The following is a 17,986-nucleotide window of genomic DNA, read 5'->3' as shown; positions in this document are numbered from 1 at the left end:
GACGGCACAGAGTGTGAGCTCTTTCAAGGCCAGACTTGACCAACACTGGAGCAGGTTCAGATACATTCAGGACCCAGTTCATGCCTAGTACTTGCCGATCAGTGGTGAAGAGGATAAAGGTAAAAGTTAAGTAACAGTGCGTAACAGAGACGTGACCGACCGCCTAAGCGGCTAACGGGCCAAAAAGTAGCGAAGAGGATAAAAGTAAAAGTAAAAGTAATGAATTAAAGAAAGAAAAATGACAAATTATAACAAAAATTGTGGTAGAAATAAAACGTTTTGTTTCTACAACGAATTTTAAGCTTTCGCTCTCTTGTGCCATCTAATATCTAATATACTATAGGAATAGATGTGGCTCTGTCTGTCTGTCTGTCTGTTCTGGGCAGCCGAAACGGCACAATCGTTTTTCATCAAACTTGGTGGAAAAATCGCAAAAAATTCCTAGAGTGGAACAAACCTGGTTCCATGTCGATGGTTTCTTTAGGAAGGCACTAATTAACCATTTTATTTACGCTGGAAAAAGATGCAAGTCTACGGACTTGGCGCACCCTCATTCGCTGTACGCTGCCAGCCGGACAGCGGTTGCGCTCTAGCCCAGCACGAGCATTCAAACTTTCACCGGGCATGAAGGGCCAGCGATCACTTGTATTCCATATAGAAGCGAATCAACCAATGGATATTAGTTGTCCTGTACATAACAAAGGGGGACCAGTTTGCCCCTATACAGTGGGGCAACGAGGTATCAAAACATGGCAATTCATCAGTGACTACAATACTTATCAATGTCGATATAACTCCACAGTAGTCACAGTACCTGCATGTAAAAGAACTAAAAAACAGTGAGCAACATTAAAATTCTAATAATAAGTCAGCCGGTATTGGTTGATATGTTTGTCCAAGGTGACGTCACAAGACACATATGTACAAGTGAGAGAAAAGTAAACTTAAGTGTGTCGAGCTAGTCGTGCTGTCTCCGACATCCAGATATGTGAAAAAGGATAACATACAAAGGGGACAAATTATAGAAAAAGTAGGAGCTGAAGAAAGACATGAGTAAAATAGGAATATAAATATATATTTTTAGTTAATTAATTGTGCACAAAAGGTGACAAACCCATCAGAAAACACTCGGCGTATCACAGTGTAAGATGACAAGAATATTATAATTAGTCAACAAGCAGAGTTTTCCCAAATGTCGGCAAAACTGTAGAACACAACTTAAGGGGGAAATAAGAGAACCTCACCCAGACCCACCAAAGTGTGGGTAGTGTACCAGAAATACATCTTAATATCGGGTACAAGTAAATGGTGAGATACTGTGACCAGTGACACTCTCTGTGGCAGGAGGTCTCTAACAGTGGGACAATCGAGGCAATGTTGCTGAAAAATATTGCAGGAGAAATGTGGAACCATCCTCCTCCCCAGAGATTTACCTGATGATCCGAGACAATATTGTGTCTGCGAACCATAAGTCTAGATCGACAGTATTTATATGGGAAGGAAAAAAGCTTATCGCGATGTCGAATAGATAGACTACCAAAGAACCTCACACCATCACGCCATATACCCTCACTTAACCTCATACCCTCACACACTCAACCTCTCGTCAACTTCATACTCTCACACAAACTCGTAACTTCATTTGGCCTCATATTATCACATAACCACATACTGTACCTCCAAACAAATTTAGATTCTCATGTAACCTCATATTCTCATAACCTTATACTCCCACGCGGACTCATAGCTTCACATGACCTCATACTCTCACATAGCTTCACATGACCTCATATTGTCACATAGCTTCACATGACCTCATATTGTCACATAGCTTCACATGACCTCATATTATCACATAGCTTCACGCCTTCTTACAACCTCACATCACAACATCCTTACTCATGCCTTACAACTGTCCATTTTAGAGCCTCTAATCCTCACAGCCTTTCATCCTCACATAATCACGCCGGCACAACAGCCTCCTCACAGACATACACCGTCACAGTAGTCTCACACACCCTCACACACATACACCGTCACAGTAGTCTCACACACCCTCACAGACATACACCATCACAGTAGTCTCTTTTATCCTCTTCGCCACTGATCGGCTTGTTAGCCGCTTGGGCGATCGGTCACGTCTCTGATTACTTTTCCTTTTCATTTATCTTCTTCACCAGAAGATCGGCTCGCTAGCCGCCCGGGCGATCGGTCACGTCTGTGTCATGCACTGTTGGCACACACCCTCACAGACATACACCGTCACAGCAGCGTCACAGCAGCCTCACACACCCTCACAGATATACACCGTTACAGCAGTGTCACAGAAATACACCGTCACAGCAGCGTCACAGCAGCCTCACAGACATACAGCGTCATAGCGGCCTCACACACCTTCACAGACATACACCGTCACAGCAGCCTCATAGATCCTCACAGATATACACGATCACAGCAGCGCCACACACCCCCACAGCAGCGTCACATACCCTTACTGACATCTACCGTCACAGCAGCGTCACACACCGTCACAGAGATACACCATCACAGCAGCGTCACACACCCTTACAGACATACACCATCACAGCAGCGTCACACACCCTCAAAGACATACACCGTCACAGCAGCGTCACACACCGTCACAGAGATACACCATCACAGCAGCGTCACACACCCTTACAGACATACACCATCACAGCAGCGTCACACACCCTCAAAGACATACACCGTCACAGCAGCGTCACACACCGCCACAGCAGCGTCACACACCGTCACAGCAGCCTCACAGATCCACACACCTTTACACCAGCATCACACTCAATAAAGTTATCCGGAATAGGAATATAAATAGAAATTTCTAAAGAAAAATCTTGCTATGAAACATCGTGCTGATGCTCTCTAATCATCACTGCGTTTCAGCAATTAAAGTAGTTAAGAGTCTGACACGCGCAAGACGTCAACAACTAAAACACTCAGATACATCAGAACATGGAGTACCGATGTCACCTGAGAGGTACTGTACACAAGTTATTCCTTTGCGTATAGATAAGAAAACCTATTTGATTTTCATACTTTGACAAAGACAATGAATACAAGAGACAGGGTACCACGAACTTTAATGTAGTTTTCCTTTAATCAGAGATAGTGATTTCTATTTTCATCATACTGTAGGTATCTCAGTATGTCACATTTCGTTCCCTAATTGACAAGTGATTTAACTTGACGTAATTTCAATTTAAGCTATGAATATAAATTTGACTGATTTCTTCTTCACTCAGTGTATACAAATTGGTCCTATTTTCGCTCGAGTCTCTGAATGTAATTTGGTCTCATTTTGTTTGCTTGGCGAATTTAAGCATCAGTGTCCCACATATACTATGTTAGATGTACGTACATGGCCGACCCATTTCCTATTGCTCACCAATGACTGGATTGACTGCTTCTCTCTCTGGTTGTCTGGTTGATTATCTGGCTTTTTAGTGAGGATTGAATAGATATATAGTTCATTCTTGAGATGGATCGATCACTGGTTGATTGGTCGACTAATTTTTTGAGTGGCTGACTGCCATCTTGCTGTTTTTCAATGTATGGGATCTAGGTGATTTTTTCTGTTCTCTCACTACATACTCTTAGGTATCGTGCTTGCCTCTTGCCACATGTGACTCGGGTTTGATACCCGCTTGCGTTTTATGTGAGAATATTAAGATTGCGTCTGGTGTTTCTGATAGCCTATTAACATGGTGTCTGGTGTTACTTGTAGCATAACACCATTGTGTCTCGTATTACTGATGGCATATTAACATTGTTACTGGTGGTATATTAGCATGATGTCTGGTGTTACTGGTATCAAAATAACATTATGTATGGTGTTACTGATGACATATTAACATGGTGTCTGGTGTTACTGATAGCAAAGAGCCGTAGAGAGAGTTCAATCAACTCGGTGACATGCGGGCGCTATGTTGTTACTCAGGTGATGAAGAAGTTTGCGTGCGTACTGTAGAGGATAATGATGATGTTTATTCAGTAAAATTATAATACATATTTACAATTTGATAAGCATGTTTATAAAATGTGTAGGAGAGCCCGAGAAGACTTCCCACTCACTCAGTAACAACATGGCTCCCGGTTTACTAGTAGCATAACATGTGTCTGGTGTTATTAATGGCATATTAACATGTCTGGTATTACTGGTAGTATATTAGCATGGTGTCTGGTGTTACTGATAGAGTAATAACATGGGATTTGCTGCTGGTATACGAGTAATGTGTGAGGCAGTAATTAACTACAGGTATATTATCCACTGCACTGTACCGTAGCGAGACGGTAAACCTCTCAGAAGCCTCCCAGAAAGTTTTAGAAGTGACGTTTGAATGATAGATAATCTTCTAAACAAAATGTAACATTGCTATTCTTTTTGTAGTTCTCATGCAAATAAAACCTCATTTAAAGATTTGTTTGTAAACTACTGCCACCATTTTAATGTTGAAAATAGGCTACACCACTTGCACACTAGGTAAAACCATATTACTCCCTTGATTGACAATTTATGTTACATTGAAGCTTATCTACTGTGGGTTTTTTTCAAAGTCGTAGTGCCATGATCTTTTAATGTAGGTTTCATTTCAATTAAATGTATTCTCTAGATTAAAATAATTCAGAATATATTAGGGAAGGGGTATTTACACGGCGATAAAGCCATTCACGCGTACCAGCCAGGTGGTAATGCAAATTTATATACTGTACTAGTGAAGGGCTCCAACGAAGTGTAAACAACTTGTTAGTTCAATATCGTTGAAAAAATTAAACTTTAAATTGGTGTAGGTCATATGTAAAATTCCGTAAATCTTACAGAGAACATCCATACTAGGGATAATGGATATATACAGTACTGTACAGTACAGTGTGTGACAATCACACACAAGACCTTAATGCAATTACATACACAAGTGGGCAGTGACGACGCGAAGTGGGGTATTGGGAAGTGTGACACCTCTCCAATAATTCTGCTTGTGGGTACAAGAATGGTTTGTGGCAGTTGTGGTCACAACAGTACAGGGTACGGGTGTAGAATGTTGTATGTGGCCAGTTGTCTAATTTCTATTTGCGTTTGTCTATTTTCTCTTTGTTAGGCTCACATACTGTACATGCGTACATGTAGGTCCTACATGCACCGGCTCCTGAATGTACCTGAACCCGCTCCAGTGTTGGTCAAGTCTTGTCTTGAAAGAGCTCACACTCGGTGCCGTCACAACACTCTCTGGTAGATTGTTCCAAGAGTTCACAACTCTCACCCCGAAAAAGTTTGCCCTCACAGTTTTCTGGACTTGCGGTTTCTTCAATCTTGAGCTGTGACCCCTTGTGGGGCGAGCGTCCGCCAGCTCCAAGTAAGGACACTCGACTGAGTAGTGCCCCTTGAGATGCTTATACACCTCAATTAGGTCACCCCTTGCCCGTCTGTAGTATAAGCTAGGCAAGTTCAGGCGCTCCAATCTCTCAGGGTAGTTGAGGTGCCGAAGTGCAGGCAACAGTCTGGTTGCCCTCCCTCCAAAAAAAATAAAGGTGTGCCTGGTGTGGTAAACAGTGATTAAGTTAGTAAATGGATAGAACATGTCAATTTTACTTTTGCAACATTTAATAACTTTTTTTATCCTCTTCGCCACTGATCGGCTCGCTAGCCGCCCGGGCGATCGGTCACGTCTCTGTCACGCACTGTTGGCAAGTACTGGGCATGCACCGGCTCCTGAATGTACCTGAACCCGCTCCAGTGTTGGTCAAGTCTTGTCTTGAAAGAGCTCACACTCGGTGCCGTCACAACACTCTCTGGTAGATTGTTCCAAGAGTTTACAACCCTCACTCCGAAAAATGCATTAACCAATGTTAATACCCAATCAGCATGCTCACATGTCTCATTACACTGGTAACATACTACACACACACAAACACAGGCACTGCAACAGAACAATAACAATCCACAAACATTGATCACACAAGTTACACAAACTTGACATAAGTTGGCCTACTACTTCCATTCTAGGCTACACAAGCCAGGAGTTTTTGCTGTAATTTAGACCGTTTGGTGTCTTCTTTTAACTGCCTTCAGATGGCAGGAAATGCTGTCAACTAGTTATGGCCCAGGTATATTCCTTTAAGTAGGCTTTGACAAAATTATTCCTAGATATCTAAAGTTGGATGACAATAACCTACTGACCGAAAACTGACGATATATATAAATTCTTGTTTTTGAATAATCTGGTGTTCTCGCACAATGGGATTAAATGTTTTATACACAGCGGCCGCTTAACGACGCCACCGTCACAGATCGCAGAAGGATAAACAAAATTACCATGGAGTGAGCTATCCTTCTAATGGATAGAACCGATGAACTGACGCACCTCGGATAACAGCCACAGGAACACAAGCGAGCACCTGAAGCTTTCTGGTCTGTCAACCGTCGTCTTAATACAAACTGCTTAATCTTAACTGTAATTATGGTTTATTTACTGTTGAGCAGTGGTTAGCATTTTCTCTACTTCAATCCTTATTCCTCTGTCGAGAGAATCCTCAAAATGCCTGTCGTGTAATGTATATCCAAGGGTGAAAGGGTAAATTTGTATGCACACAACTGTTCGAAAGTAAAAAATATGCTAAAACTTTAGATCGGTAAATTTGCATTGTCACACCGTTCTGTTAGAAAGTCAAAAATATATTTTTCTAGTGTATTTGTGTGTGTTTAGACCGAATATGACCTTCATTTCTGGCGGAAATTAGCGTTTTTTTTTCGATTTTTTTTCGTTGGACGTTTTCCGAAAAAATAATGGCAAAATACACCATAAAACGCCAGAAAAACAAAAATCAAACCTAACCTAACCTAATTGACTCTCACCATATGATGGAATCACCTATTTCTTACCTTATTGGCCTGGTTCTTGTTCGTCGTTGGATTCTGAGATTCTTACACAATGTCACAAATGTTGGTCTTTGCGATATTTACATTCAGTCTTGCTCTTAGTACACTTTACTGAGGTTGGAAGAACCCCATGCGATCGAAAAAATGCTACAGTTTCTTCGTCTTTTTCCCAAAAAATCGCAGTCAGCTCCATATAATTGAAGTGACGCCCATCGCAGACTGCTATGGTCGGAACTGAAGTTACTGAACTTGAATTTCGAAATAGGAGACCCAAAATAAAACTCGAATTTGATTGGGCCAAATATACCGCGAATTAACCACAAATCATTTTAATTGGTTTCAAAAACAAAAACGCTTTTGATTGGCCGCATGACGTGTGCAGGAACGCATACGCGTGATGATTTATGAAGGAGATGCAGGAGACACGCAGTGTTGGAGGAGAGGCAGACGATAATGGCGGAAGATTAATGTTAGATTTACCTGTAGAGAAAATTTTGGATAAGCTATCTCCGTTATTATACATTTCCCCCGGTAATGTAATAGATGAAAATTATCTTATAATTAGTCGTCTTATTCGAATATGATAATAGATTAGTGGTAGGAATGAACGGTGTGTAAACGCAATAATACCTTTAGATCGGTTATAACCTTCATTACCGTTGGAAATTGGCCGTTTTTTTATTGTTTTATTTTTTTGGTGGGGTATTTTACGACAAAAATTATGGCTAAGCGAATACAAAATACAAAAAAAAATGCTAGAAAACATAAACTTGACCTAACCTAACGTAATCTAACCTGACTCTGACCATATGATAGAATCACTTATTTCTTACCTTATTGTCCTGGTTCGTCTTGACGATATTTACATTCGTTCTTGCACTTAGGACACTTTACTGAGGTCGGGAGAACACCATGAGATCTAAAAAATGCTATAGTTTCTTCGTTTTTTCCCCAAAACTCGCAATCGGCTCCATATAATTGAAGTGACGCCCATCGCAAACTTCCATGGTCAGAAATGAATTTGAATTTCGAAATATGAGACCCAAAATAAAAATCAAATTTGATTGGGCCAAAAATACCACGAATTATACCACAAATCATTTTAATTGGTTGCCCCCCAAAAACGCTTTTAATTGGCCATGTGACTTGTACGGGTACGCATGCGCGTGATGATTTATGAAGGAGACATGCAGTGTGGGAGGTGAGGTAGGCAATAATGGCGGAAGATTAATGGAAGAAAATAGAGAACATTTTGGATACGCTACCTCCGTTATTATACATTTGTGATGGTAATGTAAAAGAATAAAATTATCTTATAATTAGACGTCTTATTCGAATATGATAATAGATTAGGGGTAAGAATCTTGTGTGCGGAAATGCAATAATACCGGCGAAAGTATCGTTTCGGTCATCCACCTATTTGGAAGTTGTTCAAAATATAAAAAAGAAACGATAGGAAAAATGTAATTTCAACCTAACCTTAAAATCCTAAAATTCGTTGGATGACCAAAACGATAATAATATCTATCCAAGCTGGTAAGTTCTTATGTTTGGGGAAATATTTACATTATTTACGTCGACGATGAGCGTCGTCTTATTAAGATTTTGGGGTAATTTCTGAGAACACGGCTACCACCAGAAATTTGATTTTGTTAATTTTTTCCACATATGATCTTATCATTATAGTAAATATTTTAAGAGGCAACTAATTTTTATTTTAGGTATTATTTCACTTGTTGCCACTAAATGAATCTTGGGAATTTTATAGTTGCAATCAGTAATTTTGACGATTCTAACAGAAAGACAATTTCCTTCAATGGCAATTCTGGCGAAAATTACGTATAAGTGGGATATTTAACATTTTATTATCTATGAAAACTAGGTCAATTTACAGTAGTGCACCGTTCTTTCTTTGGGTATAAGAAATATGTATAAAAAGCCATAGAAAATCACCCCAAAACAACCTAACCTAACCTTTGGAAACCTTACTTAACCTATAAAAATCCTAAAACTATAAAAAACTTACCTTATTCTTAATTTGGATGTTTAGTATGTGATGGTGGTGTTGTTTTCTGTGTTCAGATGAGATGGGACCCATAAACTTGAAAGCATTTATTAACCTTTATACAAGTTAGGAAAGGTTAGGTAAGGGTTTCAAAGGTTTGTTTGGTGTTCTTTTTAATATTTTGCCCCACATATTCTCTCTAATTCAAAACCCTGCCCACTTTGAACCACCATGATTGTTGGCAATTGTGGGGGGGGGTTCATATCTCCATAACAGCTCATAGCTCATTTGCACTGGAAATGAAGGTCATATTCATTTGAAACTTCACAAGAAAAGAAAAAAAAAATTGGGGTACAGTAATCTCCATGTTCAACCTAAAACGAACCTTTACCTAAAATACTTACTACAAGATAATGATAAGAAAATCTGTGGAAAAAATTAACAAAATCGAACAACTCCTTCTGGTGGTAGCGGTGTTCTCATACATTATAAAAAAAATAAATAAAAAATAAATAAATAAATAAAAAAACATTCTTATTTGGGTAAAGGTGTCCAGAGAAAAAAGTTAGCAGTAGAAATAACTACTGGAATTGAACCAAAAATTCTGGAGGTACTATTTGCATGACACTAAACACGAAAATGGAAACGACAATGCACAAAACATGAAAGAACCAGACCTAACCATCGATATCTATCAAACTTTATCTAACTTCCTGCTAACTAGCCCATGTTGACAGCTGAACTCTAGCAGATGGTTTTAATCTCCACAAGCATAAGTAACTTGTGAAACAATAAAAAATAACCTATACACAGAATGCCATAACTAAGTACAGTACAGTACTGTACTTAAATTCCAGATGGCGAGCTTGTCTTGTCTCTGACTCAAGAGTCTGTCCCTTAGGGGAAGAACATTAAGTACTGTACTGTACAGTACTGTATAGCAACATACTGTTCACTATACACCAATTATATTCCAAAGAAATTGGAAAGGTATCAAAACCCATAATATGGGATACAAATCCAACTACTGTATATGAGTTTCATCATTTATACATACAATAGGTTTAAGAATCTATTGTACCAAAAGAAAAAAAAAGGGATTTACGCACCCGATCGATTCACGAACCTGGAACTGAAGCCTATAACATGAAGAAGAAAAAAAGGACATTCAAGCCAATGTACAGTACAGTCAGTTCTGCTATAACGCGATAGTTGTGTTCTTGTAAAACATCGTGTTATAGAAATTTGCGTAATAGAAATAACAGGGCTTATGGAGAAAATAGGGTTAGGTGCAGATTACTACTCGAAATCGAAAAAAATTTAGTAGTTAGCCTAACACAAAGGATAGCACAGTAAATGTAACACTTTACCTTGAAAAAATATGAATATAATTTGATGGGGTAGATGGGTGATTTTGAGGTAGATAACATCGAGCTTCTCTTCAAGGGTTATAGCCTTTCTTTTACGATCATCACTGGGAATGCGATCGCCAGAACGCTTCTTGGAGATATTCTTCTTTACCATATTCACAGTTAATACCACAAAATTGGAGAAATAGTAAGCAAAAATCGCGTTACAGCAAACAAGTGTTCGCGTTATACAAATATCGTTCCTCTATTCATAAATCGCGTAAGAGCCAATTCGCGTTGTCAAAACACGCGTTATAGCAGAACTCACTGTACCAGTATATGATAGTAAATCCCCTAATTAGGCTCTCACTTATTTAAAATTTAAAGGAGACCAGATTCAGAATTTATTAGTTTAACCACTTAGGTAAACAAACGGCATCACAGGATATTTATCGCCAGAATATTTACAATAAATAATTCATTTTTTCGGTACACACCATGTAGAGATATGAAATTAGTGTCATATGATTATTTTTTGCAGCTTTTTGCCCTGCAATTTCCCTCGTCTTTCATATCCTGTCCACAACAGGTGATTTATTATCATAGAGGAAAAGTAAAATAATATTAAAATAAAAAATTGTTGTATCGTTTTTATTTGTTCGTATCATTCTAAGAACAACTGTGGAAAATATGATCGAAGTATATAAAATTTATGAAACTTCCAGTTGTATTCAAAGGTAAGAAGTGTACATTAGTGTACACAAAAATCATGAACACTATTGCATTGAGGTTATTAATGGCTTTTCTTCTTTCTGTGATTTGTGAGTTAAACATTGAAGTATTGTGCAAACTGGTTAATATTCCTAGTGACCACTCATGAAACTTTACATTGATTCTTATACTCCATAGCTTTTCTGGCAGAAATTTATATATACTGCATATTATTATTATTATTTTGTTTTACGGGGAATAGCCCACCTGCGCACAGGTACTCGGCCCACAACAGGGCCTGGGGAGGGGGGGAGGATGAATAAGAGTAAAAAAATAAATAAAAAATAGAAGAGAAAAATACTATTAATCTACACCACGAAGATGCCAGAAAACCAGCTTTTTTTAAGTGAGACAGATTGTTATAGTATGGAAACAGAAAAAGACAGAGCATTCCACAGTTTGGCTGTGTGAGGAAAGAAGGATGTGAATTTGAATTAGTGGGAAGGTTGGTTTCTGTCTGTGAAAGTTGCTCATTGGAAGATTGGTGTGTAATTCAACGAGTATATGAGAGAGAACCCACAGTTTTGGGCATCTTAAGGTTTCATGGTGTTCTCTTTGGTTCAGTAAAGTGTCCAAGGTGTAATTCAGACTGTCTGTATTGGCAAGATTGCCATCTTTGTTATTGCAGAAAAGGACAAATTCCCAAAGAAAAAGAGAACTCATCCTTTGCTCGAAACATGTTCCAAGCTCTTCATAAAGATCACAACACTGTACTGCACCACTTCCTCCTTTAAGTGGCATTACTTTATCCTCCTCCGTCTGTTAATTAAGGTAAGTTTTAGTTAGGTAAAGTTCGGTTTATAATGTACACCAGAGGTCCAAGGGGGCCAGAGCCACACCCCCTGGATAGGAGGTTAGGTCAGGTCTTTCTGGTTTCTATTGTTAGGTTAAGTTTGATATGTATACTGTACTGATATTTGAGTTGTTTTTGTGTTTTTTTACCCAACAATGTTGGTAATTGGAGGGTCATATCTCCAAAAGTACTAATTTTCCCTGGAAATAAAGGTCATATGCATGTGAAAGCATGAAAACCATTATGCAAGTGATATCCCTGTTAGCCAGAATAATTGGTGCAGAGCTCTTCCAGGTAGCTATGGTAGACTTTCTGTTAATGAGATAACTTTCTCAAACCTGGAAAAATCCCACATCCCTGAAAATTTTCTGGATACTGGGAAAAGTTTCCCAATACTGCGTATCTTGCACGAACAGACACTATCGCACATCCCCAGATTGTTTCCAGGTGCTGGGGAAAGTTTCTCAAGATTCTAAACTACACATCAGTGCTGGGGAATGTTTTCTGAGAGTTGACTAAACTATATATATCTCACACGGACAGACACAGAACTGTATTTTTGTATGCAAACACCACTGTACATGTACAGTACAGTAATTGTAAATAAACAAAATACTGTAATGTATAATACTGTACCTGTATACACAATACTATATAAATAAACAAAATAAAATGTGCACTGTACTCACCATGAGATGCTGTCGTCTTGAGCTTGTGATGCAGGCAGGCCAAATGTTGATATGATGATACAGGATGGCCTGCTTTGTTCTATACCATCTACTGTGACATCTGGTGGTACTAATTGTTTGGCTATGCCCCATGTGTAAGCGTCCTGCGGCATCGAACGACCAGGGCGTAGATGCGCGACCTACTTTCTGAAGCGACCTGTGTCCCACCTGCCAATGTGAACATGCCGTCTATACAGTGCAGACATATACTGGTACAGTACTTTTAGAAAATAATGCTTTTCAATGTGTGGCACCTGTAGAGATACCCAGGAAAAAACATTCCATATATCAAAGGAAGATGATAGTACCTGTAGTAGGCGAACTTCACCATCCCTTCAAGGAACTTCGCCAAGATCCAAAGAAGTTTCACGAGTGCACCAGAATGTATTCTGATTGAGGACAAGGCCTACCCACTTTGTTTATACAGTAAAGCCTCGAATAACGACAGTAATGTGCCCTCCAATATTGCAGTGTAAGGTGAATCATCGTATCGCAAATCATTAATTACCATTAAAATAAAGCAGTAATAATGAGATGCGTTCCCAAGTGTAACCTTTTCATATATTTTGTGTGGCATTTTACCCTCTTTTCCCCCAAAACAGTACAATTATTGAAATTGCAAACTACTGTATATTCTCTAAATAATGTTTTTGAATGCACCTTATACAATATAAATGAATAATAATATGGTCATGCAAGAGGAGATGGGACGCCATTGTTTTCGTTAGTGTTTACAGTCGGGAGTCCGGGACAATAGTTCTACACAAGAAAATGAAGAAAATAAGACCCCTGGTTGTAGCTGTAGTAAAATTAATGTAAAAAAATGAATACAGTCAGTCCCCGACTTACGACGGGGTTAGGGACCAATGACCAGGTCGTAAGTCGAAAATGCGAAAATAATACATAGAAAATCTAAAATGAATTATGGTTCAATAAAAGTAATCAATAATGAAAAATGAAGAAAGTGTTACTGTGCACTTACCTTTAATGTAGTCAGCTGAATGCACACAGGCCCTCAATAATTTTTTAATTAAACATGGAGACTACATTACAGCAATTGGATGAAGCAGAGGAGGAGACAGGGCTGGGTGGGTCATCAATTTCTCTTTCTTCATACAGGCTAACATACTTGCTTGTTGAAGGTATTGGATCATCTTTAGGGAGTGAAGAGGCAGCACTGGTGGGGCGTGAGGTGACAGCAGTGGGGGACTTCTTAAAATATATATCCAATTTAGACTGCACAGTTTGCCTTTTCTTTTCATTGTAAATCTCCTTGTAGCAAGCAAGTGCATCTTGGATCATTCTGTCAACTTTGGCAAATCACTCGAACATTTTGATCCATTTCATCAAACATTTGCATCCCCTTATTAATAGTAGCAAATGTCTCTGCCATTTGTTTCACTGAAAACTTTTTGGGGGGTGCATGTTCTTCTACATTTTGTCTCTCTTCTTCCTCTGCAATTTTCTGTGCATCCAGTTCAACAAGATCCACGTTACTAAGCTCTTCTGCTACACTTTCAACCAACTGCTCAACATCATTATCAATTTATAACTCCAGCTGCTTACCCAACTCCACTATCTTGTTACTAATCTCAGAAATTGCTTCATCTTCATGAAATCCTTTGACAAATAAAAAGTTATAGCATCAGTCTCGTTTTTTTGTGTCGGACCTCGTAGTAGAGTATTAGGAAACTTAACAGAGGTTGAAAATGTTTAATTATAAAATAAATTCAAGTTCTGAAACTAGGGTTGCAAATCTATTCACTGGCAACTATTTTCAGGGAACTTTCTTTTGGGGAATAGGGCCGAATCATTAGCTTTTTTTTTAACTACAGTAATTACCACCTTTAGCACACCTGAAAAAGTGCAGAAGATGAAATGACATTACCCCAGTGTTGTAGTCTTCTCTATCATAATTGCTTTTGGCTTTTACAAATGTTGAACCATTTATATTTAGGTTTTAAATGAGTACCGGTAATATTTCAGTCATACTGTACTTGCTCATTTAATTCTACTGTACATGTAAATTTTGACGTCATTGAACACTGCTGGCAAGTTTATCTTGAGACACACTTGTTACTGAACTTGTAAAACTTATAATACTTGAATTATTCATTATAGTTTAGGCTTAAAATGACACTAAGATTCTTTACATAGACTATACCCTTTCCACGATAACCTGGCCCGTAAGCCACGCCCCTCGTCTATAGCTACAAATAGCTGATTGGTTTCCCTGAGCATTTTACCTAACCCTGGACTACTCGTATTTATATCAACCTTTTATGATAAATATTTAACATTTTCTAACATCCTTTATGAAGTGCTAATGCCTTGAAATCATTTGCAGTTTAACATTCCTGATATTTAACATTATTTTAGATAACAAGTCTGCTTACCAATTGTGAACACATTTAGTTTGAAATTTCTATGAACCAATCGGCTATTAGTATAGAAGAGGGGCGTGGCTTACGGGCCAGGTTAGCGTGTAAATACTATAATTTTGAAGTATTTACAGACACCAAGAGTTTAAATCTTGTTCCCCATTTGTTATTATAGCAAGACACATTTGAGACTGTTTTCTTTCATCTCTTCTTAGGCTCATTCTTCTCCTCCTGTCATCTATTTCTTGAATGCCCTATTGCTTCTGCACTGCTTAACCTGAGTTACTATTTATAATAATGACGTGATAGGATATTTGAATGAATCTTTATCACAACTTCCATTGGGACATCTCAGATGAAGTTGCAGTCCCCTTATATCTGAAAGTCATTATTGAATTTTATTCCATTTTGATGATATCATCAAAACTGTTATGATTCCCACCCACTACAGTATCTGTAGTCTCATTAGCAATGAAAAAAATAAAGATTTATTTCCTTTGTTTGTCTTATGTTATTTTGGCAGTTGCTGAACCATAAAGGCTAAAATATTTTTGGATACAAGTACCTGTACAGGGGTATTGTATTATTATTTTATTATATTAAGTAGATATGGCAGTGGTCAAGGTACAGTATATGAATTATAGAAATGTTTTATTTGTTCCTGGGTTTTCTCTCCACAGATATGGGCTGCAGGACAAGTAACAAATGGGTATGCAAGCAGGACATAGTATAGTATTGCCCAGAAGATTAGGTGTAATGGAAACTGATACAATTAATTTGCCTTAAGTGAAAAAAGTGAAAGTTTTCCCAGTGATTATATTGTATAAAAACCATCCTAAGAAATTAAGGTTGGATACTACTGTATGTACAGTACTGTATTCTATTCTTCCACTCAAGAAGAGAGTGTTGTGATGGCACCGAGTGTGAGCTCTTTTAAGACCAGACTTAACCAACACTGGAGAAGGTTTAGATACATTCAGGAGCCAGTGCATATCCAGTACTTGCCAACAGTGTGTAACAGAGACGTGACCGACCGGCCAAGCGGCTAACGAGCAGATCAGTGGTGAAGAGGATAAAAGTAAAATTAAGGGCAACTGGAAATACAGATACTGTTCATGAAAAGCAAAATTTTAGCAAACCCTCTTGCAAATACTGCTGTTCTGTCTTACTGTATTCATTTGAAAAATTTCAATGCAGTACCATGCATTATATCGTTTTATCAAAGATACTCCACATAAAATAACACCCAGTATCTCAATATTCACTTCATCATCAGTAATAATTACAAGTGCAGTACATTATCAGCAGCCAGTGGCTTGACACACTCATCAACTTCAAAATTGATACAGGTATAGCATAAAGACCCTATTTATAAAAGGAAGTACTGTACTCTATCTGAGAAAGAATTTTTGTGTTCAAAGTATCTGGCATTTCTGTAAAGTGTTAGAATATCACACTAGTTTGTATGAAAGAGAAATCTTGCAATTGCATAGTTGTTTTGAACACACTGCAAAATCTACATCTTATGAAACACAAGGCATCATACAGGAAAGAGACCATTTTGGTGTTTAATGTCTTTTTCCCATCAGTTTAATACAGAAACACTCATGGAGGATCAAACTGAAGAGAAACTTTATCAGTGTCATGAGTGTCTTAAAGACTTTAACAAAAAATGTCATCTAGTAACACACATGAGAATTCATACTGGAGAGAGACCATATCAGTGTCCAGAGTGTCTTAAAGGTTTTACTCAGAATTCTGATCTCATCAGACATATGAGAGTTCATACAGGAGAGAGACCCTATCAGTGCTCAGAGTGTCTCAAAGGCTTTACTCAGAATTCTGCTCTAGTAAACCATATGAGTGTTCATACAGGAGAGAAGCCATATCAGTGTCCAGAGTGTATGAAAGACTTCACACGTAAATCTCATCTAGAAACTCACATGAGGGCTCATAAAGGAGAGAGACTATATCATTGTACATTGTGTCTTAAAGACTTCTTAAGAAATTCTGATCTAGTAAAACATAATAGAGTTCATACAGGAGAGAAACCATATCAATGTTTAGAGTGTCTCACAGGCTTTTCACAAAAATCTTCTCTTGTTAAACATATGAGAGTTCATACAAGAGAGAAACCTTTTCGGTGTCCAGAGTGTGAAAAAGGTTTCTCACAAAGTTCTGATCTAGTAAGACATATAAGGGCACATACAGGAGAGAAACCTTATCAGTGTCCAGAGTGTGATAAAGGCTTTTTACAAAATTCTGATCTAGTAAGACATACGAGAACCCATACAGGAGAAAAACCTTATCTATGTCCCGAGTGTCCTAAAGGTTTTACACAAAAGGGTAACCTACTAAAACACATGAGAATTCATGTAGGAGAGTGAAACTATTGTTTGAAGAAGAGTGTCCATCAGGTGTCGGGGAAAAATTTTATTTGCACCTCTGAAGTTTATACAATAGAGAAACTCAAGCTGTTTTAGAATATGTTAAAGAAAGCAGTTCTCTCATGTAACATATATGAGAGGAAACTAATACTGTATTGTTATTATTCAGAAGACCTTTAAACTTTAGATACTTCATTTGATATAATACTGTATTTAATTCATTCAGAAAAACTTAGTGTGGTACTTAGTACCAGTAAGTCTAAAGAATATGATAAAGAAGGGTGTGGGCAAACACTGGATTAAAAGTACCTCAGATTCCAGAGTACAATGGTCCCTCGGTTAATGAACACAATTTGTTCCAGTGGGTCCTTCGGTAACCGAAAATTTCGTTAACCGAATCCATTATTTCAATGGGATATTGTGTAATTGATTCCAGCTCACCGAAAAGTACATGCAAAGTAAAAAAAAAATGCAGTAAAGTACACTTACTTTGAGGTGTGTATGTAGAAAGTTCCTGGTTGATGACGATGATGGGAATTAGAAGTGGGGGTGGAAGAGAAGGAAGTGGGGATGGAGGAGAAATCACCTTTCAGGGGACCCATGCTTGATGCTGTCATTTCACCAATAAAATTTTAAGTTCACTAGGTGTAATTCAAGATTAT

General features: G+C 38.2%; 1 protein-coding gene across 4 annotated transcripts; it reads left to right on the top strand.

Annotated features, from left to right (window-relative positions):
* Positions 1 to 6,292: 6,292 nt before the first annotated feature.
* LOC121872995 (zinc finger protein 572-like) lies at positions 6,293 to 17,769 on the top strand. 4 transcript variants are annotated; one of them, XM_042376220.1, is made up of 3 exons: positions 6,293 to 6,485; positions 11,664 to 11,806; positions 15,618 to 17,769. In XM_042376220.1, exon 3 carries the CDS (start codon positions 16,509 to 16,511, stop codon positions 17,322 to 17,324), a length of 816 nt encoding a protein of 271 aa, XP_042232154.1. In that variant the 5' UTR covers positions 6,293 to 6,485; positions 11,664 to 11,806; positions 15,618 to 16,508; the 3' UTR covers positions 17,325 to 17,769. The 4 variants fall into 4 exon arrangements, with proteins under 4 accessions (XP_042232154.1, XP_042232155.1, XP_042232156.1 ...); XM_042376222.1 differs by having other exon boundaries at positions 6,294 to 6,442; XM_042376221.1 differs by lacking the exon at positions 11,664 to 11,806.
* Positions 17,770 to 17,986: the final 217 nt, after the last annotated feature.

The sequence above is a fragment of the Homarus americanus genome, unplaced genomic scaffold, assembly GCF_018991925.1.
Source record: "Homarus americanus isolate GMGI-L3 unplaced genomic scaffold, GMGI_Hamer_2.0 scaffold11022, whole genome shotgun sequence".
Taxonomy (NCBI): domain Eukaryota; kingdom Metazoa; phylum Arthropoda; class Malacostraca; order Decapoda; family Nephropidae; genus Homarus; species Homarus americanus.
The sequence above is the reverse complement of the archived record's forward strand: the minus strand, read 5'-3'. Positions and strand labels throughout refer to the sequence as shown.

Excerpts from the sequence above, each read along its gene's own strand:
- LOC121872995 (XM_042376221.1), top strand. The coding sequence starts at position 16,509 with ATGTCTTTTTCCCATCAGTTTAATACAGAAACACTCATGGAGGATCAA.